Raw genomic sequence first — 23,252 nt, 5'->3', positions numbered from 1 at the left:
GACAGAAATCTCCAACAATATCCCCGAATCCTCCAGTGTAACACAACTCACTACCTACACCAAGGCAGCTTATTCTACTTTTTGTTAGCTCCAACAGTTTGAAAAAGTTTGTTTTAAAAATATATCAAGTTAAAATCTGCCTCTCTGCAGCTTCAATTCTTTGTCCCTCATTCTGTCTCTGAATCAACAGAATACACATAATTTCTCTTCCTACATTACTCTGTAGGACAAATAATGATCATCTGCAAAGATAATGATCATTTCCCACCCTTCTCCCCCAGACTCGAGTCCAAACACTGTCAGCTCCTTCTGATGACCCCCAAGAAATGGTTTGTAGTTCCTTCACCATCCTGATTACACACCTTTTGACACCCACCAGCAGATAGCTAGTTGTAGTAGGCTTGCTAGTACCAGTTAAGTCAAGCACTATAAAGTCCTTCATATAAAGACTTTATTAAATGATAATAGGCTTGATTTTTACCTCTCTTATCTCTGGTTTATAAAAAGGATATTCTTGGGTATGTATCCAATACAGATAAAATATTTCAGATTTTTATTCATTTTAAGTTAAACAATGGAATCCTAGAACCAGAATAGAAAGAATCTAGGAACTGATGCTTTAGTTATCAAAAATTCTGACAAAAGGGGAACACGGCTTGCAACACAGGCTATGGAGTGAAGAAATTTTCTTTAATTTTGACTTTCCACTGTAAACTTTAGGTCAGCAGGTAAAGAATCAGGAAAGAATTGTAAAGTAATGTGGACTTCAGAAGAAAAACATGTCACAGGAACAAGTTATTTCCACAGTGCTATCTATAGTTTACTGACAAAATACTTTTCCCTGTCAGTCCAAGTGTTACTATTTTCATTTTTATAACAAAGGAACAGGTTCCTAAGAAGGGAAGCAATTTGCTTAGTTATATGGTAGTACCAGGACTCAAACCCAGATCTGACTAAATCCAGTGCTTTCTTCTCCATACACACAGCGTTATGCTAATAAAAGCCATGGCAGTGGTGACAGAGCAGATCAAGGCTGGCACTTTGTAAATACAAAAAACTTAACTTCCAAACCCCAGCAACTGTTAACCATGGGGATTCTTATTGCCAAATGAGGTAGACAGAAACAAAGAGATCAAAGGATCACCACAGCCTCCTTCTTTGGGGCAAGAAGAAAGAACCCATAGCTCTCCGATTACTGTCTGGTTCCTAAATTATCCTCTGACTTACCTGGCATTTTCACTGACCTAAAACTTGGTCTTTTGGCAAGATCATCAAAAAAACTTTCCCTTTACTTTCTCCCTTAGGATCTATGTAGAGTAGAAAGGAAAGAGACAAGTTCTTGAACCAAGCAGTCTAAACAACCCTGGTAGGGACTATACACCTAGATAGCTTTACCTTACAAACCAAAAAGATATAGGTAGGTGTTTTTTAAGGAAATGGATGTTAAGCCTTGATAACTGGATTATGGCTCTAATTAACAAATGTTTTCTAAATATCGTATTAGGTCAGGGGTGGAGAACCTGTGGCCTTGAGGCCACATATGAATTGGCTCCCTAGATCTGACAGTGTGGCTCTTTGACTGAATACAAACTTCACAGAACAAATTCCCTTGATAAAAGGGTTTATTCTGTAAAACTTGGACTTAGGCCAAAAGACTGCACCCAAGGGCCTAGGCCACAAGTGGCCTAAAGGCCGAAGGTTCCCCACCCCTGTACTAGGCTTTGTTCTGTAACAAAGACTCATAAATCTCTGGGTTTGGGCCTGTATCCATATCTAACAGATGTAAGTAGATTTTTTTTGTAACACTGCTCCACCTGGAGGTTGGATTCAGATTTGCTACTTCTTAGAATTCTGTGCAATAGTATCAAAAATACTATGACTTTTTACTCAAATACAAACTTGTCAAATGTGAAATTTGATAAAAGCCAAATTTTAAAAGTTTTAGTTTTAATTTCCCTCATCTTCTCCCTCTGATTAGCAAAAATATCCAATCTATACAAACTTTTTTTTTGCTTCTTTCCACTTTTGAGGACATCAAAATTAAATCAAGATAACAAAAAATTATTTGAAGTTAGAAGAGTAAAAGAGACATACATAGTATGGACATTCAGTGTCCATTAAGTATGGACTTTAATCAAGAAACATTTGCTTTTTTGTTAGGTTATGGAACAATGAATTTCAGTATGAAATATATTTTAAAATGCACCATTGGATTTACACAGAAATCTAGTTCTTAAAGCATTACAGTAAACCAAACATTCTGAGGACTGAATAAAAATGAAAGAGTTTATGATCTTTTAAAGTCTAGTAGAAAAAACAAATCCATTTTCTGAACGGGGCGATTTTGTAATTTTTAAAATATTATCAGATAAAAGTTCAAATCATGTAATCCTATTCAGATTATCTACTTGCATTCAAGGGTAAAGAGCTGAGGTCAAGACAAAAGAAACAAGCAAGCAGAAAAGACATTTTATTTACTAGATTGGTAATTTGCTATATATAAAAATGGGGAAGGGAAATCCAACCAGAATTCTTTTAATGAGCTTAAAATGGAACATTTTTCCTCCATGAAATTGTATGGAATGCTAGTTTGGGAAAGTCTGCTTCTTCAAACACAGTTAAAGCTGCAAAAGGGTCATCTTAATGCCAGGGAAATGGAACTAAGTTTAATATATACTTTAAGTTTCTAGAATCACAGTATCATGAGAAGGTTATTTTAGAAAGAAGTTCAAGCCTGGGAAAGGAATGAGGAGTTAGTGGGAATATTCAATGTCTTGATTATGTCATCACATACTGTCACTGATCTCAATCTCATTCTGCCTACTTTATGGGACAAGTAGGAACAAAGGATGGATTATACAAGGAAATTAGATTTTATTTTAAGCACTAAAAGACATTCCCCTAAGAATGTGAGATATCTAGAAGTACAATGGGCTGCCTTTTGATGTAAGAAGTTTCGAATCATTCAAGATCTTCAAGCAAGCAAAGGTACTGGAGTAATCTGGTGGGGATGTCAAGTGAATCCTGCTACTGGGCTATATTCAATCCAACAAAGCAATGATTAAATGCCTATTAGAAGCAAGAAATCAGTGACACAAAAGATAAAAAAAAAATTATAGTCTCTGCCCTCAACAAGCTTATATTTTATTAGGCTAGATGACTTCTAAGATCCCTCTTCAGCCCTGAGATTGAACATTTTGGGGGTCTTTGGACCATTTTAGCAGGCCAAAAGCTCTTGTAGAACTTACCACTGATTTATGGAAAGAATGGCATTGCTTTTGATGAAATATTTGATAAAGGGCCTAATAATCAAATCATTCCAAAACCAAAAATGTAGTGAAACATACCATTAATTAATGGGCTGCTCTTAATGACATACTCTTAAATACTTAGATCTGATCTTATGTACAACTTCGTGAAGTAGGTAGGGTCTGTATTTGACATCATAATAAAAAATATTACTGACTCACTATCAACTTATAAACTGCCTGGGTTTCTCAGAGAACAAATTTTTGCAGTCTGTTGTGCCAAAAATTAATACAAATTACTTAAAACTAAATTAGGGGTAAACCAAGGGCCAGAATTCATTAAAGATTCTTAACCCCTCTTCCCTTTGCCAATTTAAAAAAAATTTTTTTTTTTTAACAGGAAGTTGTTCTTGCTTAAGATATACCAATTAAGGTCTTATTGGTCAAACCTCTCAATATGAATCACTTTTAATTAGATCATTTGACTTTCTTTTTGGCTTGAAGAAAATGAGTCCCCCTCCCCCCATTTCCCCTCAACTCCACTGGAAAACAAAAGACAATTTTGGAGCATGGGTAGTTTATGGAAAGCAACATGGTGTGCCAAAGCACAAAGGCACTACACAGCAGGTGGCGGAGATGGAGGATGGGGTGGAAAAGGGAGGTGGAATAGGCCCAAATAATTTGCTGTCTGGCAATTTTGCCCAAAGGGAGCAATTCAGACATCAATGCTATTCTCTACTGCTGATCAGATATCTTCACAAGTCTCTATATGTTATAGTGATTAAGAAAACTAGACTTAGAATCAGAAGACATTTCTTTGAGTACTAGTTCTGCTACCTAACAATAGATTCACCATTTTGTGCCTTAGTTTCCCCATCTGTAAAATGGATAACATTTGTTCTGCCTTCCCACAGATGATTTTAAGGAAAACCAATTTGTAAGCTATCAAATGTTATAGAAATGTGAGGGATTATTATTATATTATGCTAGGTCCCTCAAAAGGTCATAATTATTTTTACTACAGTCATCAATAGCACAATTTTAAATGCTGGCCATCTTCCAACCCCATGCTACCTATAAAGGTGATAGCCCTGAATTAGAAACTAAAGCTCTCAGCAAGGAGTGTTTATTCATCAACCTACCTGGATCAATTAGTAATTGCTTTCTATAACCAATGGTATTACCAACAGTTTTTAGAATATATTTAGATAATTCCAATATATAAACATAATTTATATACTTATATGATTCATTCATCATTCCAACAAAAATTTACTTAACTCTTATCATAAGTAAATCCTAGGTGCTAAGAGAAACAGGCAGAAAAACAGGACACAGATATATAATAGAAGGGCTGTGTTGAGTCCCCAGAGGGGAAGATCACTTTAAACCAGGAATATTAAAGAATACTAGAAATATAAGAAAATTTAGAAACAAAGGAGCCTCTTTGTTTTAAACCATCCTGCCCCCCAAGTTAAAAAAAAAAGCTTTCAACTTGTTTTATACCTACCTACTGTCATAATGTGGAAGAGAAATACTTGCAGAACGCCCAACAAAGAAACCACTTTAATACATATTATACAAATACTCTTCAACAGTATATTGCTGCAAGCTGCAAGGTACTATAATTGATTACCATTGGTTAAGGTAAGTCAGTTCAACTTACCTGATGATGTTTGTAGAAGGAATCAAGAAGTCATATCACCACCACCATATTTAACAACAGTACTTTCTAGTTCCCCCAAGTATCAATTAGTCAAAGCTTGGTTACCAATTCACTGGGCCAAAAGTGCTCAAGTACATCACTAAGCCACAGTAAAGGCTAACAGGCTCCGACAGCAAAGATGAAACCCAAATAACCTCTACTATGCCTTCTTGCTCCATGAAGCCTCTCCCTCCCCATAGGTAAAAGTGGTACCACCATGTTTGCACCCTTTAAGAGTTTACAAAGCACATAACGTGGGTTGTCTCATGACAACCCTTTGAGGTAGATATGGGAAGTTATCTTTATTTGAAGCTGAAGAAACTGAAGCTCAGCATGTATTGAGACTAGTCAAGGGTGGGGAACCAGCAACCTTGAGAACACGTGGCCTTCTGGGTCCTTGGGTGTGGCCTTTTGATCTGAGTCCAAGTTTTACAGAACAAATCCTTTTATTAAGGGATTTTGTTCTGTGAAATTTGGAGTCAAAGGGCCACATTTGAGGACTAGAGGGCCACAGGTAGCCTCAAGGTCCCAGATACCCATCCCCTGCACTAGGTCCTGACTCCAAATACAGTGTTCTTTCCATACACTGTTATTACTTCCTAAATGCCCTTTATGTAATATTTAAGGTTTGCAAAGTGCTTTAAAGGCATAATGTTATTTGATCCTCACAACAACCCCAAGAAGCAGGTGCATATATTATACTCATTTTATAAGTAAGGAAACTGTCGCTGGGAAGCCATGTGATAAGCCCAGGGTCACAAAGGTAGCTAATATTTGAGGCAAGAGCCTTTGTATATGGACCTTGGTCTAGGTCTCTCCTAACCTTTCACCAGTTACTGACTTAGAGATTCCTAGTCACCTATTTGTGTTGTTAGGGATGAGGCTATGCCTGCTAACTGATCTGACCAAAACATTCTCTAATTTAACTAATGTCTTACCAAGGCACAGAATGGTTGAATAACTCTCTGGAATCAGTCAACAGAAACAGCACTATGATCCCAAGTCTCCTAAACTCTAGTCTAATATACTTTCAAAATTTAGGATTAAAACAGCAGAGTTAATGTGGTAAAGATGATTTTTGGTTTCTATGATGGAGAAAATTGTCTCTATTCTATGGTCTCAAAGGATCCAAAATGCTGCCACACACATTAGCACACTTGCTTAAAATAGAACTGATCAATTTTGTTTTCAAAGTTTACCTAGCAAAATAATACAAACTACAATGGCAACTAAGGCACAGTATCATGGCTGGTCAGAACTGCAGAGCATTTTCTAAATTTTTTTTTTTTTAAAGGGGGGTGGGGTTGGGGAGGTGGCAATTCTTGTGACTTACCTAGCAAATTCAGCCAGTTGCTTAGGATCTGAGAGGTCAATGCCAGGTATTCCTCCAGGAGGAAGTTTCTTGCCTGTCATGTACTCAGAATAATCAGGAGGTGAATTCTCTCCAATGATCTGTTCTTCCACCACTGTCTCATGGTCAATATCTTTTTTATCATCTGAAACACATTATGAGATTACCCTAGGATTTATAAAGATGTGCAGATTCAGTTAGAACTGCTTTAACTTCTCAAAGTTAAAGCAACCAGTAATTTAGATTTTGTAGCCATCTCTTTCCTCTACTGGAACTGCACTAACCATCCCCCCAACCAGGTTTTCAATAACTTTTTCTTCCCCCCTCCAAACAGCCTTCCTTCTCTTTAACATTACTTCAGTGACTCCTAAGCACATAAATTGTTTTTTTTTTTGTTTGTTTGTTGTTTGCCTTTGGCGGGGGAGAAGGGCAAGGCAATTGGGGTTAAATGACTTGCCCAAGGACACACGGCTAGTGACTGTTAAGTGACTGGGGCCAGATTTGAACTTAGGTCCTCCTGACTCCAAGGCTGCTGCTCTATTCACTGCGCCACCTAGCCGTCCCCAGCATACAAGATTCTGCCTCTCGATTATGAGCACCTCTTCCCCCCTTTTAAAAGTACCTTCCTTTAAATTTCCTAAGAAATCTTCTTGATCTTTTAAAGTTAATAATATATGAACTTACTATATAAGGCACTGTAATATCAACTGTGTGAGATGTAAAGACTGTTAAAAATAAAACTGGCCTTGCCCTCAAGAAGCTTACAGATACCCAGAGATGTCTGAGGGTGGAGGACAGGGAATAGAAATGATGATATGTATACAAAAATTTAAATCATATTTTAGTCTGAGAGATACATTTCAAGCTTGGGGGTTAGAAGATTCTCTTCTTCCTTCTAACTAGCATAACTATACCCATAACGATCAACTGCTTGTAGGACATTGGCATGTGGAATACCGTGCCATAAATAAGTTCAAATCTAACACATTCAAAACCCAAATCACCTTTCCTCCCCATCATTTCCTATGCTCAGTCACCAAGTCTTGGAAAATCTCCTTGAAATCTCTCACATCTTTCCTCTCCTTCCTGGAAAATAACTACAAGATTCTTTAAGGTCTACAAAAATACTTTCCTTAATAATCTTTAGACCAAAAACTATAATACACCTACTTCCCTGTGTAAAAAAACAAAACAAAGGGATAGGGACTAGACCATTATTTCATTCATCATAGGGAACTACTAGTGAGATAACTTACACTATCAATTTAGGCCAACAGCTTCTTAGTTTAAAATTGCCTAGAACATTGAAAAGTTCAGTGACGTGCCCAGGGTCACATAGCCAGTACATATCAGAGACTATCTTCTTGGGTCTGAACCATTCTCTGTATCCACCATGATCCCCAATACCTTTGTTTTAGAAGATAAGCCAACAAAAACCTCCAAAGGCTCCCCCTACCTTGAAAGTGGCCCCATCCTGTGTATCCAATCCAAAATATCTTCTGCATCTTCAAAACAGCTCTTGTATTTGGAATTAGTTAAAGGTTATGTCCATTTAAGTAGCTTATAACCACAGGGGCTCTACTTTATTCATACTAGCCTTTTTCTTGGTTTTCTGATCTGAAACCTGCCCCCTCCTAACTTCTCCTTTGCTGCTGTGGCATTGTCATTCTTATAACCACCCAGGATCAAAAACCGTTTTCTAACTTTTCTCTCTCTCTCTCCCTCCATTTATGTCCAATTAATTATGAACTCTTTCTCAAATGCTCCCTTCCCCAACTCTTCACTTTCATCTTTTTCTAATGATTGCAGTAGTGTTGAAAAGCCTTCCTTCCCCTTCAAATCTCACACTTATCAATACATCCTTCATGTAGGTACCAAAATAATTTTGTAACTTATAAAATTAGCAGACACTTTGTGATTTCTATTCCCTACTAGGGGGAAACCCCTCACAACTCAGCCTGCCAATCAAAACAACCCACAATCTAGTTTTAATCTACTCTTTTAGCCTCTCTTCATATACTCTATAGGCAACCCAACAGTGGACCATTTATGAACAGCTTCTTGACTCTGTGAGCTATCTACTTTTGTGGTACCCTTTCTTAGAATATTCTTCCCTACAAACCTACTGACACCTTTTCTTTCAAAGTCCTTAGTTTAAGAATAGTCTCCTTTCCTCAGCAAAGCAACTGTCTCCCACAGAAATGATACCACTGAACTCACTGCATTGTTTGAGCTGGCCCACAGACCTAAAAGCACATATACAGCCCCAAGTTTACTCCTTTGCAGCCAAGGACAACAAATTAAGAATATTAGGTTGAGTATAGATCCCTGTATAAAAAAAAATTGCTCAAAGAGTTAAAAATGTAACTAATAAAAGTTCCCATTTATATTGCACTTTCAAGGTTTAGAAAACTTTTACCTCGTAGGAGGAATGAAGTTAAAGAAAGCATTATTATCCCCATTTTATAGCTAAGAAAACTGAGGCCAAGAAAGGTTAAGTATAGTGACCAAAATTAAGTAAAAGATTCGTGAATATGAGCATGCATTTCCCAGTTCCCTTTACACTATGCTATACTGTTTCCCATGCATAAGGTATTTATAGGAAAATGCCCTAATATTAGTTCAGAATGCTACTTTGCTGTCCTCTTCTTCCTCATCCAACTCATCTTTACTCCCATTCTAAACACTGAAGCAAAATACCTGTTATACACCAAAAACATTAAATATTATTGGTTTTAATTCCTAGTAAGTAAGCTTGCATCTAGGGGGAAAAAAATCTATATTCATTCTAAACTCTAATTTTGGGGAGGAGTCTGACTGGCATAGGAAAAAGCCTGGCAATAGCTAACATCTACCTCTTCTCATTTCTCTAACTTGTATCACAAATGGACATATCATTACTGTGGAATCTGAGGGAAATGTAACCAAATTTCTTCACAACAACTTATCTCTCTTCCTCTCCCTTTAACCCCTCCCCCTTTCCCCCCAAACTGGCTCACAGTAACATCCCATTCACTCATATAGAAGAGCCTATGAACTACTGGGATAAAGAAAATAGTAAGATAAACCTCAAATTATTCGCAGCACTTCTCAGGTAATCACTATTATCACATCATGGAAATAAGGGAGAGAGGAGCAGTCAAAAGTGGGTCACTAAGATCAGTATAAAAAGAAACAAAATGAGAAATGGACTAAACCACCTCAGTTTTCTCATCTATCTATAAGATATGGGAGATAATGTATGAATCTAGCTGTACCACAGAATTGTGGTACAAATTGGTAAGGTCCAAATGAGGTAAGTGCTTTTACAAACCATGGAACAATATATACATTTGTCACCTTGGAGACAATGACAAAAAGAACCTAGATAATTCGACCCAGAAAAGGTTAAAGGAAGAGTTAATTAGACATGTGATGTGGACACTGCATAAGAAAATAGATTTAAGTGATAGCATTAATGCTTTTTATTTGATATTTCCTGATGGATGTTAAACAAAGGGACTGACTGGCTGCCAAGGGAAAGAAATTAATTTTCCAACAGGTATATTAACAACAGGATAGAAACATGTTTAACATTGTTTAAATTTTAGACTAGCTTTAAGATGAAGGAACCCTTAGGTTCATATTTCACATGGTCAAGTCATAAAATTCCAAATCCTTTTCCTTTATATAATTCATGTTTTTCTTCCTTTCTAATTCTTAACTCTGTAAAGTGAACATGAGATTAACTAATGTGCTGTTAATTAGCATAATATTTTACATATCCTACTTCTAAAGAATTCACAGAATTCAAGTTTTAGAAAATATAGGATGTGCACCTGAGGTTTAATAAATATGAATGATAACGAAATGTTAATGTCCATAATCAAGGTAAAAAAGATTGAAATAATGAAGTATTTCTAAGTATTTATAATAAACTCTAAAGCTACTACACAAATTCACAGAAAAACTGCAGTCAAATAGAAATGGGATTGAATTGGATATTTGGTGATATATTCTTTCACCCAACATAGATGGGATCTGATTAGAATCTTTAGAAGGAACGAACTAAAGTAATAAGACCACAGTCTCATTTGAGTACTATAAATGCCTTTCTATATACAATATATATTATATACAATAATATATAATGCCATGGTCACAGACAAAAAAATTCCTCTAGCAAAAAAGTGTGTACTTATGCCAACACTAAAAATACACATACAAATGGGATCCACAACACAATCTTGTCAGGGAAGTACTGAAAGACCATTTTACAGATAGTGAAATTAAAGCTCAGAGGACTTAAGTGATTTGCCTAATAAAGTTCTTCAAACTGTTAAGTAGGGCCAAGATAGAAGATCTGGTCTGGAATTCTGAATAATACCCACCCCCTCTAAGGAGCTAACTGGTTTCCTTACAAATTTATGTTAACTTTACTGGGCTCTCACTGATACAGGACAATCTTTTTATCAACAAAATCAAGTAGAGACATTTTACTACACATCTAAACCATCTTGGATACAGTGATAGAAGCTGGTATACAAAGGCAAACTCTAAATAGTCTCTGGCCTTAAGGTATTTTACATTCTAAAAGGTGAAACTTATACATATCCAGCAAAAAACATAAAGTAACTTTTTTTTTTGGGGGGGGGGGGGGGGAGGGCGGGATGAGGCAAGGGAAGAAAATCAAGGCCTCACCTCATATAGGAGGTGGTTTCTGAAATGAGCTAGTGTCTAAAAGTTGAAGCCAAGGAAGGAGTGCATTATAAGCATGTGGGACAACCTGCACAAAGACAGAAGTGGTTTGTGTGTGAGGAACAGCAAGTAGGCCATTTTGATGGACTGTAGAATGACTCAAAGGGAGTAATATGTAGTAAGTCTGGAAAAAAAAAGGCTTTGTATTTGATCCCAGAGGCAAAAGAGAGCCACTGGAGATTCTTTGGCATGAGTGACAGATATGGTCACACCAGAACTTCAGGAATCACTTAGCTGCCAAGGGCAACTATGTGGAGGAACCAAGTGGAAATTGGGACAAATTAGAGGCAGTGAGAATGAGAAAGCTATTTCAATAGTTGAGCCAGGAGGTAATATTGGGTCCTCCAGTCTTAGCAAGAGATTCTTTGCTCAACCTTGTTCCCAATCCCAACATGTCTTCAATGAACAAACTCCTTCAATCCTGATCCTGCTTTTGAAGCCCTTCACAACTTGATTCAAATCTACCTTTCCTATTTTCTGGTATTATTCAATCCAGTTAAACCAAACCACTTCCATAATCTTGTTTCTGAACTGTTCACCTGTCTCCATCTTTTTGTTCATACATCTCTTCTAATTAAAATCTATTTCTTCCTGTGTACTCAGGAAGACCCCAAATCTCACTTCAAACACTCAAAGTGACAATGGGCAAATCACTACCTTTTCCAGCCTCAATGAACACTTCTGTAAAATAAGGATAATACCTGCAGTGAGAAGCAGCTATAGCACAGAGAAAAGAGAACCAGACATAAAAATATAAGAAAGACTATCCACCTCTGATACCAATTTCTGAGTTGTTTTTTTAAAGCAGCTAAGACACTACATTGCAGCTTAGCTGCTTTGGTATGTTTTTTCTGCCTTGGGAGTTCCTGACATCAATGAGATAACAGGTTGCAGCTTTACCTCTATCCTCCTAATGCCTGCAGTAACTATGGTATGCAAATGACTTGGGACCAGCAATAATTTTGATATGGTTTCATTTTTTGACAGCAATAAAACTCTTTTATTGAGTTATTAATTTTTTTTTATCATCCTAAGGAAATGTAAAAAAGTCAGGTAGCTCTTAAATAGCACACTTCAATGACTGTTAGAGATATTACAGCAGCTGTTGGCGTGGGGAAGTGTTTCAAACTATCATTTAAGCCCACAATCAAATAGGATTGATCATTGCTTTCAAGCACAAAGGCCTATGGTCAAGCACCAACCACTGACAGAACTCTTTACTGTTGTAGAAGAGCCTAATTAATTAATCCTCAGAAAACAAGCAAAGACCTTCATAGTGACCCGGAAGATGGAGCAGTTGTTAACTGGGGAAAAAAAAAAAAAAAAGCAGCAGTTTTTCATTCAAGGATATACCAAAACTGTTGTCAGATGTTGTCCAAAGTAAATGAACCTGCATAACACCTTGTTATCTTCAGACTAGAAAATATTCACAATCTAAAAATGTTATGTGTTTATCCTAGTGAGCATGAAAGTCTTATCCCTATTGAATGATAATCTGATAAATATATTGCTATACTGAGAAGCAGAATTCCCAAATAAAGATGGAATACTGTGACATAATTTTATAGTATAAAGTTATAGGTTCTCAAAGTGGGCAGTACGGTATCCTGGGTGGTGCTGGAAGATCCAGGGGGGTGGTGGTAGCCTCAGGTGCACCTGAGAGGTACTGAATGAAAATTTTGGAAAACAGTTTGAACATATTTCATCTATTGTGTAAGAGTTACAGTTGTAGTGATTACATTATTTTCCATATATACAAACAAAATTCAAGTTATAATCAGTGGTCAAATTCCCCAATAGGTTCTTAACAAGCAAGTGTGGGCAGTTGAGTGTATCACACATTGTCATGAAATTCAGCATGCATTTGAAGGAATATATGCATCTAATGACTTGCTCACAATACTATACTATATGGATACATGACAATATTGCATCAGCAAAATTTCAATGAAGGAAAAATCCCACAAATTTACATCAAATTATTAGATTTAAAATGCATCTTTCTTTTTTTTTTTTTTGGGGGGGGGGGAGGAGGGAGGAAGGCAAGGCAATTGGAGTTAAGTTACTTGCACAAGTTCACATAGCTGGTTAAGTGTCAAGTGTCTGAGGCCGGATTTGAACTCAGGTCCTCCTGACTCCAGGGCTGGTGCTCAATTCATTGAGCCACCTAGCTACCCCTATTTTTGTTAACAAACTGAACACATTAAAAAACAAAATTACTGTACAATGTGCATAGTCAAGCAAAATAATCTCCCACATAATCTGTGCCCAAAATCGCAAATTTCACTCTGCATGTCTATCACCTCTCTGTCAGTACGTAAGCACTATTGTAATTCATGGGTCCTTTGGAATCATGATCATTTCGATGGATTTAAAAAATCTTTCAAAATTATTTTTCACAATTAAAAAAATAGTATAAATTATTCTCCTGGTTCTTACTTTACTCTGAGTTAAAAAGCAAAGTTTGTAACATTTGATTGTTTATACTTGCACTCTTTCCAGCTAAGTGAAATACATTTCTTCTTCTGTTGTATCCCCTCCCAAGATAAAACACCACACAAATTACTGCCAATCCATCCATCTTACTCATTTCCCGGTGACTTCTGCTGACATTTCCCCCCCAGAGGATGCTTATATTATCATTGGAATGCAAACACTGCTTGCATTCATCTTATTTCCTCTCTAATTTCTTCTCTATAGTTTCTATTCAACTTCATGATCTTTTCACTGGGAATGTCTTGAAAGATATCTCATTTAAGATCCATTTTCCCCCTCTGCAGGAGTATATTAAATTTTTCTGGGTAACTATTTTTGGTGGTAAACTAAGTCGCATAGTGGAGACAGTGATGGTCCTAGACATATAGTGGAGAAATTGATGGTTCTGGAGTCAGGAAGACCTAAGAACAAATCCAGACTCAGATACTTACTAGCCAGGTGACCCTGGGCAGGTCATTCAACTTGCTTGCCTCAGTTTCCTCATTTGTAAAATGGGGATAATGGTGTTGTAAGGATCTAATTAGAGAATAATTGTAAAGCACTTAGTACAGTGCCTGGCATATAGTGCTATTCAAATGTTAACTATCATGCCTTTACCTTTTAGAATGGCTTATTCCATGCTCTCTGTTCTTTCACTGTGGTAGCTGCTAAACCTTGTGGGATCTTAACTGTGGTTCCTCAGTACTCAAGTGTTTTTTTTTACATGCTTATAGTATTTTTTTAATTTGACTTGGGAAGCTCTGGATATTGAAACTTCTTTCAGGAGACTGCAGGGGGATTCTATTTTAATAGTTTCTATAAATATATCTGAGATCTTTTTTTTTCCTTTTGGTCATAGCTGTCAGGTAAAACGATTCTTTTTTTTTTTCTTTTAAGCAATTGGGGTTAAGTAACTTGCTCAAGGTTACATGGCCAGGTGTTTCTGGGTGGGTGCTAAGTGTCTGAGCCCGGATTCCATCCCAGGTTATCCCGACTCTGGGGCTGGTGCTCTTACTCACTGTGCTACCTGGCCGCCCCCAGGTAAAATGATTCTTAAATCACCTTTCCTTGAAGATCTCTTTTCTAGATCAGTTGTTTTTGCTAGGAGTAACTTTTTATTTTCTTCTATTTTTTCTCAGTCTTTTGACTTTACCATTTTCTTAATGACTTTTGTCATAATGAACTTTTGTTTGATTCACTTTTAATTTTCAGGGTGTCTTATTTGGAGCAAAGTTTTAAACTTTTTGTGCTAAGCTGTTGATTTTTTGCCAAGCTTCCTCCAAAGCTCTTATTTCATTTATATTAAAAACAAAACAAACTCATTTATAATCTCATACATCATGTTTTCTAGGAATTCAAATTAGTCTTGTGGCCAAGTATATTTTTCTTTGAGGTTTTGCTTATAGGTGCTTTGGAATTATTCTCCTCTTTTAGAGTTCTGTTTCTTTGGGATTTATAGCCTGATAATAGCTCTATCACCTTTTTTTTTTTTTTTTGGGGGGGGGGGAGGCGGGAAGCAGAGGGGTAGAGTTTAGTTGATCACTGATCCGAAACTCTAGTATTGCTGGCCTGAACAGCATCTCTGAGCAATGAGTCCCAGCCCACCTCTGTTCCATAGTTCTCACCTTGGTCACTTGCCAGTGAGTAGAATTTGTGATTTTGAATTAGAAAGATGACTCACTGCAGAATTCCTAATCACTATTCAGTCTGGCATTCTTTTTTTGATATTTGCTGTTGGTTAGGTATTAGTTGAAGGGTATAATGGATCTAAACTTTCGTATTATACTGCTTCTTCCTTCCCACCATCTTGGCTATACCTAATGAGTATTACTACTTGTGATCACCTTGGGGTAAGTCACTTTAACCTTTCCTACCACAGTTTTCTTAGTCTATACATCATGTTCGACAAACTTGGGATAGAGTAAATAACTAAGTTTTATTTTTGAGCCTTTTTTTCAGTCCATCAACAACCATATATTAAGAAGGTAGTATGAGTCAGGCACATTTGATTTCTCCCAACAAAGGCTGAGAATTCAAATTTTCTGATGGCAAATGGGAAAGGTAATCAGAATAGAAATAAGAGCAGCTCACATTTCATATGGTTATTTATGATCTACAAAACACTTGCCTAATTAACTATAAGGTTGGTAGGTACAAGAATTATTACCTTCATTACACATGAGAAAACTATAATTTGCTAAAGGTGAAATGTCCAAGATCCAACTACTGTGTTTGGAGTTAATACTTGAACTCAAACACCATAAAACACTGTGGATAAAAATAGACATCTTGGGGACTCCTACCCTGCTAGAACAAGACTGATGTATTTAAATGGCTATATATGCCCTCACATTTACTGTATGGCTAGTGGAAAATCATTCAGGTAACTTTTCATCCAAGACAATGAAGACAGCATAGAGGAAACTCTGTCCTCCAACACAGGACATGTACTTTTTGAGTCCCCTTAACAAGGTTGCTAGATTTCATTAATTCATCCATTCTGTTACATTTTCGAGATAGATGGATGCATTTGGGTAACTCCCTTTATGGCCTGTGGCCATGAACAATTTGTTCTCTGTAGCTGGCCCCATCAGTAGCATGTTCTAATCTGTGGCCAAACTACCAATGGACAATGAAATTATTGAAAAGAAGGCAGGATAAATAGATAGGCATAAATGGACAATCCATTCCAATTTTTAGCATTTCCATACTGAACCTAGAACACATTAAACTTTCCCACACTGAAGATGTTACTTACCAGAGTCTATCCCCTTCCTTTCTACTTCCCCAGCTAACACCCTACTATCTTAACACCATTACTTCAGAATCATACCCTCTCTCATACAGCCTCCACATGCTGCCAAAGAAATTATCCTAAAGCAGAAGTCGAATATAACTAACCTGCTCAGACATCTTTAATAATGGCTTTCTACCTCCCCACCTCCACCCAAATAAAGTATAAACTTCTCAAACCTGGAATCCAAAGCCCTACATAATCCAGCTCAGCTTCCCACTAGCTTTCTGGTCTTTCCAGCCAAACTGGAGGTGCTTATTTCTCTCTATTCTTATCTTCTCTTTCCAAGTACTCATCATGAGTATAGTGGAAAAGCACACAAGTATATGAAGTAAGGGCTCTGCTATTTATTGTGAGGTCTCAAATCAATCAACTTAATCTCTTTGGGGGTAGAGCGGGGAAATATTTTGATGAAATTTTTTTTTGCACATCAGCACCCACTTATTGACAATTATCTGCCTCATTTTGTGCTGCTAGGTGGTGCAGTGGGACTGCAAATCTGGCTTCAGTCACTTACTAGCTCCGTGACCCTGGTAAAGTCACTTCACCCTATTGGCCAGGTCATCCATAAAATGAGCTGGGAGAAGGAAACGGTAAACCACCCTAGTAACTTTGCCAAGAAAACCTCAAATGGAGTCATGAAAGTCAGACAGGATTGAATAACAGACCACCAGAAGAGGAAGGAGACATCTCATCAACAGTAGCACCTCAACAATTTACTGTGTGACCCTGGGCAAGTCACAATCTCATTAGGCCAGAGTTTTTCATTTGTAAATAGGGAAAGAGAGGTAGGGGTTGGATTACTGTTGGCCTTCTAGTTCTCAATCTAAGGATCTTCTGACATGGCAATCGATCACTGTGTTCTACAGTGTTTCAATACTGTTTTATACTGTCATAGTCATCCCACAAATTGATTTGCTTTTGTTAATTTCCCTTTCAGATTATACAGATCTTCCCATGTGTGTCCAGATTCTTTGTATCCACTGTTCTTTACAATGCAATAAAATCTTACATTCATATACAATTTGTTCAGCCATTCCCCAATTGATGGCTCATATGGTTTCCATTTCTAAGCCTTTTTCTCATCTGCAAAATGAGTTGGACTAGTTCTCTTTTCTCTTCCAAATCTAAAGTTTCTGTGCCTTTGTTGCCACATGCCACCCCTGACTGAAATGAACTCTCTCTCAATCTCCACCTGTTAAAATCCTTTCATTTATACATAAAGAATGTACTTGGAAATAATCCATTTCCTTTTGACCAAGAGATATCATTACTAGGAATATTACTCCAAGGAGGTCAAAGATAAAAACTGTAATGAGTACAATATTAAGAGCATTTTTTCGTTGCAGCAAAGAAATGGGAAGAAAGCAGATGCCATTAAATCATTAAACTGTTGTACACGAAAGGTCAATTACTGAGCTAACAGAAACAATGAATATGAAAGAACACAGAAGTAGTGGAAGACTGTATAAACTGATGCAAAGTGAAGTAAACGTAGAAACAAGAAAATAATGAAAACACCTCAAAAATGTAAATGGAAAAGTAAATAGCAAAAATCCCCTGAAATTAAATGCTTAGCTCTGAAAGAAATATGAGAATGCTTCCCTCCTTGGAAATAGTAGAGGGTTATGGGGTATGGAATACCTCATATATGCTGAACTTGGTTTATGTGTTTTTTAACTTTGTTATAAGGTGGGCATTTAGGGAAAGTTATGTGATATAAAAAAACAAGATTATCAATTATTAAAATCCTTCCATTCAAGGCTCAGTTCTGGTGCACCTCCCCACAAAACCTTCCCTATTCCACTTCTGCTAGAAGTGATCTTTCTCTCCCTTCTGTCTCATATAGCACTGTCATTCCATTTCTGTCATCCTCAGAGGATTCTAAGTGCTTTGAGGACAGGGACTAGACATTTCTTTTGATAAAACTTTTAATTGAATTTTGTTGACATATTCCTCTTAACCCTAGTATTCTTCATATAGCTCATGCCCTCAATCCAAAAATTCTCTCCTTTCAAAATCTAACCTCCTTGGGGAAGTCTTTGCTGACAATTGTATGACACAGCAATCTCTTCCTTTTGAAGTCCTATTGCACTTCCAGGGGTAACTGGAAATCTTCACTCTTATCCCTAGTTTTGTCCTGTTACACAAGTTATTTTCATGAGGACCTGTCCATCAGTGTAGGGAACTCCTAGTACAGAGACTCAGGAACATCTAAAGACGACTTGTCTATAACAAAGCTCTAGGGAACTGTCTGTGACACTTCAAGTGTTATTCAATCTACAAGCATTTCTTAAGTGCCTATTTTACATGCGAAGCTAAAGAAACACAGACAAATGAACACAGTCCTTGCCCTGAAGAACTCATACTGGGTAGAAATGTGCAGTGCAGATAAACCAATACAAAAAATATGCAAAGAAATTAGAGGGAGTTCCAAAAGGTCTTTTGTAGGAAGTTGACACTTGAGGCTGAGCCTTGAAGCAAACTAGTGATTCTATGAGGCATAGGTGCGGGGCAGGTACATGGCCAAGTCTAGGTGGACAGTATGTGCAAAGGCACAAACCAAGAGATGCAATGTGTACATGTATATAGGGAGAAGTAGGCCAGTTTGGCTGAACCAGATTGTGAGGTATGATGTGATATTGGTCTAGAAAGACAGGTTATATAGCAAGATTGTGAAGGGCTTTAAATGCCTGACAAATCTGTATTTTATCCTAGGGAAAAAAAAAAGGAAGCTACTAAATCTTCTTGAACAGGGTGTATGCAGTTGGTTTTTACTAGATTTAGCACTTGTGTCAAGGATGGATTGGAGAAGGGAAGAGACTGAATAGAAAGAAATTATTGCTTCAGGCGAGTTTACAAGGGCTTGAATCTGGGTGGAGGATGTATGAATAAAGAGGACAGATGCAAGAGAAGCCATGTAAGTAGAATTGACAAAATTGATGTGGGGGTGGGGGACTGAGGGAGAATGAAGAGTTGAGGATGAGTAAGAGGTTGTAAAGTTGGTTGACTGGAAAGATGGTGGCATCCTTGACAGAAAGAGGGTGAGGATGAAGCATGAGTTTGGAGGAAGATAATGAAGTTAAATGACTTGCTCCTGGGCAGATTGGCAATGTGTCAGAGATAGAACTTGAACTCAGGTCTTCCCAACTACAATGTAGGCCAGTCCTCTCTCTACTATCTTAAATAACACTTCTCATTTGAAGAAAATTCCCAGAATATCTGAATATTTTGTTATTTTCAGAATATTCAAGTGCAAATAATATTTCTGATATGAGTCTAAAATCCAAGATACGTAGGAAACTAATATGAACAGAAGACAAAAAGATAATGAAAAAGTTCTCAAAGAAGAATTACCAACTATTAACCATATAAAGATTGCTCCCAATAAGAGAACTGTAACCCTGAGGTTTCAACTTACACACAGAAAATGGTCGAAGATGACAACGAATAGAGACAGTAAATGTTGGACAGGTTGTAGAAATACAGGGAAATTAATACTGATAGAGTTGTAAATCTGTCCAAACCATTCTGGAAAGCAATTTGAAATTAACCTTAAAAAAATGCCTGATATGTTTATCAATTGGGGAATGGTTAAACAAAATGCAATGTAATCAAAATGGAATATTACTGTGGCATAAGAAACAATGAATACGAAAAATTTAGAAAAGCATGGCAAGAACTCATCAGAATGAAACTAGATAGCTTTTAAGATACCTTTCAGCTCTAGATGCTTGATCCTCTAATATAATGAGCCCCAGGAAAACAATATATACAATGACAACAGTATAAATGGAAAAAACAAAAAGCTGTATCTTCTGGGTAATAAGCCTGGCCCTAAAAAAAGATGAGGAAATTTACCTCCCTTTCTTTCTTGGTAAAGGTGGGGGAGGATTGGGGTTATACATGTTGCACATTTCAACTTGGTTGTTGGTTAATTTTGCTGAACTGCTTCACTAATCACCCCCTTTATTCTTTTAAAGGCTGGTAGGGAAGAAGGATACATTTGGAACAAAGGTGATGTAAAAACAAAAGACACCAATAAAAAATTTTAAACGTGCAAATAAATACAAAATCCCATTTCAAAATCAAGCAATTTTTGGATTATTTTAACTTCTATTAATAACTGGCAACACTTATAGGATACCATCTATTAATCTTGAATTTCCTTGTGTGGCTTCTTGTATGTATTTGTCAACTCATATTCTCAGTTACCTTTTGGAATACAGCTCGTCTCTCCAAATAGCTAAGTTCTGGGAGAGGGGTCATGAGCTTTTGTCTTTGCATCTCCCACAGTGGCTAACAGTGCCATGCAAACACTAGATGCTCCACCATCAGTTGATGATTATAAACATTTAGGACAATGTCTAAAACCCTATCTTATACTAGTGATTTGAACACAAATTACTGTCACAAACACTCTGTGGTTCAAATTAGTGTTGCGAAACTTTTAAAAAGCTATGCTAAGAGTTGAAACAAGATTTTCAATCTTAATGAACAAACTGAGAGTGAGCAAAATACTGCATTTCTGTCCTTACTAGCTAATACAAGTTAAAATGTGTTAAGTGTGTAGGAGAGATCACTTCTAGCTATAGACAGGAACGGGGGAGGGGGAGGGTGGGTAAAGAAAACAAGAAAGACTTCACGGAAGGAGTTGACAACCAGACCTGAGTCTTGAAGGAAGAGAAGGATTTCAGCAGACGGAGATGTGGAGGGAGTCTGTTCCAGGCATGGGGTATGGCCTGTGCAAATGAAGAGGTGGAAAAGGGCAAGATGAGACCATGAAATGGCTATTAGTCCAGTTTGGCTGGAACATAGAGTACATGAAGGATAATAGTGTGAAATAAGGCTAGAAACTAAGCTTGGGGCCATTTTATAGAGCACTGTGAAACTAGAAAAAAAGTTTACATTTTATCATAAAGATGACTAAGGAGCCACTGAACAGATTTGAATAATGGAGTATAATGATCAGGCCTACACATTAGAAACATTTTTTTGGCCAGGATCTAAGGTAAGGATTGAAAAGGGTGGGGAGACCAGTAAGGCTTTCATAACATATCAGGCCAAGAGGATTGCTCAGTTCTGAAGGTCACATTTTAACCACAAATGATTAAGCTGTAGAGCATTCAAAAAAAGGTTAACCTGGATGGTAAAGGGATTCAAGAATGTTACTAGTCAAAGGAACTGGGCAGTTTAGCAGAGATGAGAAGTTTCAGGGGGAAATATGATAGCTGTCTTCAAGTATGTGAAGAGCTATAATGCTGAAGGGGGATTGGACTTATTTCTGCTTGGACCTAGAGGACAGAAACTCTAAGCAATTTAGGTTTGATGTAAAGAAAAGCATTCCAACAATTAGAAATATTCCAGAGTCTAACTGGATTGCCTTGGAATACAACAGGTTCTCCTTCACTGGATGTCTTTAATCCCTCAGTTGTTAGTGTCCCCCTCCACTAAAATCATTTTGTATTGGTTTAACTGTTCAGTTGTTTCTCCAAATTAAAAGGAAAATTCCTTGTGGGCAGGGAACAGCTTTGTTTGTCCCCACTACCTTACGTAAAGTGCTTTGAGGTACTTAATTAAGTGCTTGTTGAATGACATAAAAAAGGGTGGGATGGGCATACTGGTCAGCAGTCTTGTGGAGGAGATCCTTGTTAAAGTAAGGATAAGACTAGAGAGGCCTCTGAGGTCTTTTCCAACTCAGGGTCTGTGAGAGGAGAACACCTGCTCCCCAGTGGAAAATTCTTTCTTCTTCTTTTCCTTTGCCTGAACCTCTCTCTTGCACTTCTCCTCTTCCCTTGTATTATGGTGACCTGTGTACATCCTCTCTCCTAACCTGAGATTACAAGCTACTTGGGAGCAGGATTTGGATTATAGTTCTGTATTCCTAGCAACAACCAGGCCTTGCACACAATATATCTTTAGTAAATGTTTAATGGAATTGGCAGACATAAAAATGGGTTCTTGCATTAAATAATCATTTAGCTGCCCCCTCTTTTTTAATGATCAAGAACACAACATAGCATTCACATCAATTCAGAGAATTGCTACAGCAACACATTACCAAGAGAGGATCAGGAGGCATGTAACTCTGGTTATCAAGGAAACAAAATAGTTTCTAGTTTCCTTACTACCTGCAATTCACATGTATTATGTTCTCCCAGATTAATAAAGACCTGAAGGAGTTCTAGAATACTGTTCTGGGTGAATAGGGAATCCTTTCCCTGTAAATCAATTAGAAGGTTCCACGAAGAATTGAAAATGTAACCTAATAAAAGTTCTCCAGATAACATTCTGGCCAAATCATGCTGTGACAAGGAAGGTGTGTGTGTGTGTGTATGCGCTATCTTCACTTAGTGATTGCTAAACACCTCAAAGGACCAATATTAATTTAGACAGAAGAACTAAGATCTCAAAAGGTAAAGTGACTTTTTTCAAGGTCACAAAGGTTAAAAGAGCTGGTCACAGGACCTAATTCTTCTGACTCCTAGGTCAGCACTCTGGGTTTTCCTGAAGTGAAGAGGTAATGATTATATCAATACATTTCAAACACACCCTCTGGTAGCACCCATCAAATATTAAAATTTAACAAGAACAAAAACTATGTACTCAGAAGTATACACTTAAAAACCTGTGGGTTCTAATGCCACAGCGGCTCCTTTTAAAATATATTAGCATAATAGATTTCGAGCCAAAAGGGCCCACAGAGTCCATCTACTCCCCCAATACTCATTTTACAGAAGAAACTGAAGCTGAGGGGTTATGTGACTTGCCTAAGAGGATAAACAGGTGCATTGTGACATGGGGGAATTTGAATTCTGGTCTCAGACCCAAGTTCCACTCTATTTCCATTGAACTGTTTGCTTCAAGCCTTATCTAAATCCCTTTTCCCTCCAGAAATGCCTCCTGCTTGTTGCCAGAGTGAAGGTTTTTTTTTTTTTAGTT

General features: G+C 37.3%; 1 protein-coding gene across 2 annotated transcripts in view; it reads right to left on the bottom strand.

The window, feature by feature from the left end:
• The window catches only part of LOC138173638 (transcriptional repressor protein YY1), a 41,558-nt gene that overhangs the window by 11,066 nt on the left and 7,240 nt on the right, over positions 1-23,252 (bottom strand). The window contains exons 2-3 of one of the 2 annotated variants that reach the window (XM_069103685.1): positions 20,978-21,052; positions 6,287-6,449 (exon numbers count right to left, since the gene is read on the bottom strand). In XM_069103685.1, coding sequence (XP_068959786.1) covers positions 6,287-6,449; positions 20,978-21,052 — 238 coding nt within the window. The remainder of the gene's footprint in view (positions 1-6,286; positions 6,450-20,977; positions 21,053-23,252) is intronic. The other variant, XM_069103686.1, reaches the window with a different exon arrangement.

The sequence above is a fragment of the Petaurus breviceps genome, unplaced genomic scaffold (assembly GCF_028583685.1).
Source record: "Petaurus breviceps papuanus isolate PSGF00001 unplaced genomic scaffold, PetGlider_PUasm1.0 63, whole genome shotgun sequence".
NCBI lineage: Eukaryota > Metazoa > Chordata > Mammalia > Diprotodontia > Petauridae > Petaurus > Petaurus breviceps.
This window is presented reverse-complemented; position numbering and strand designations above follow the sequence as displayed.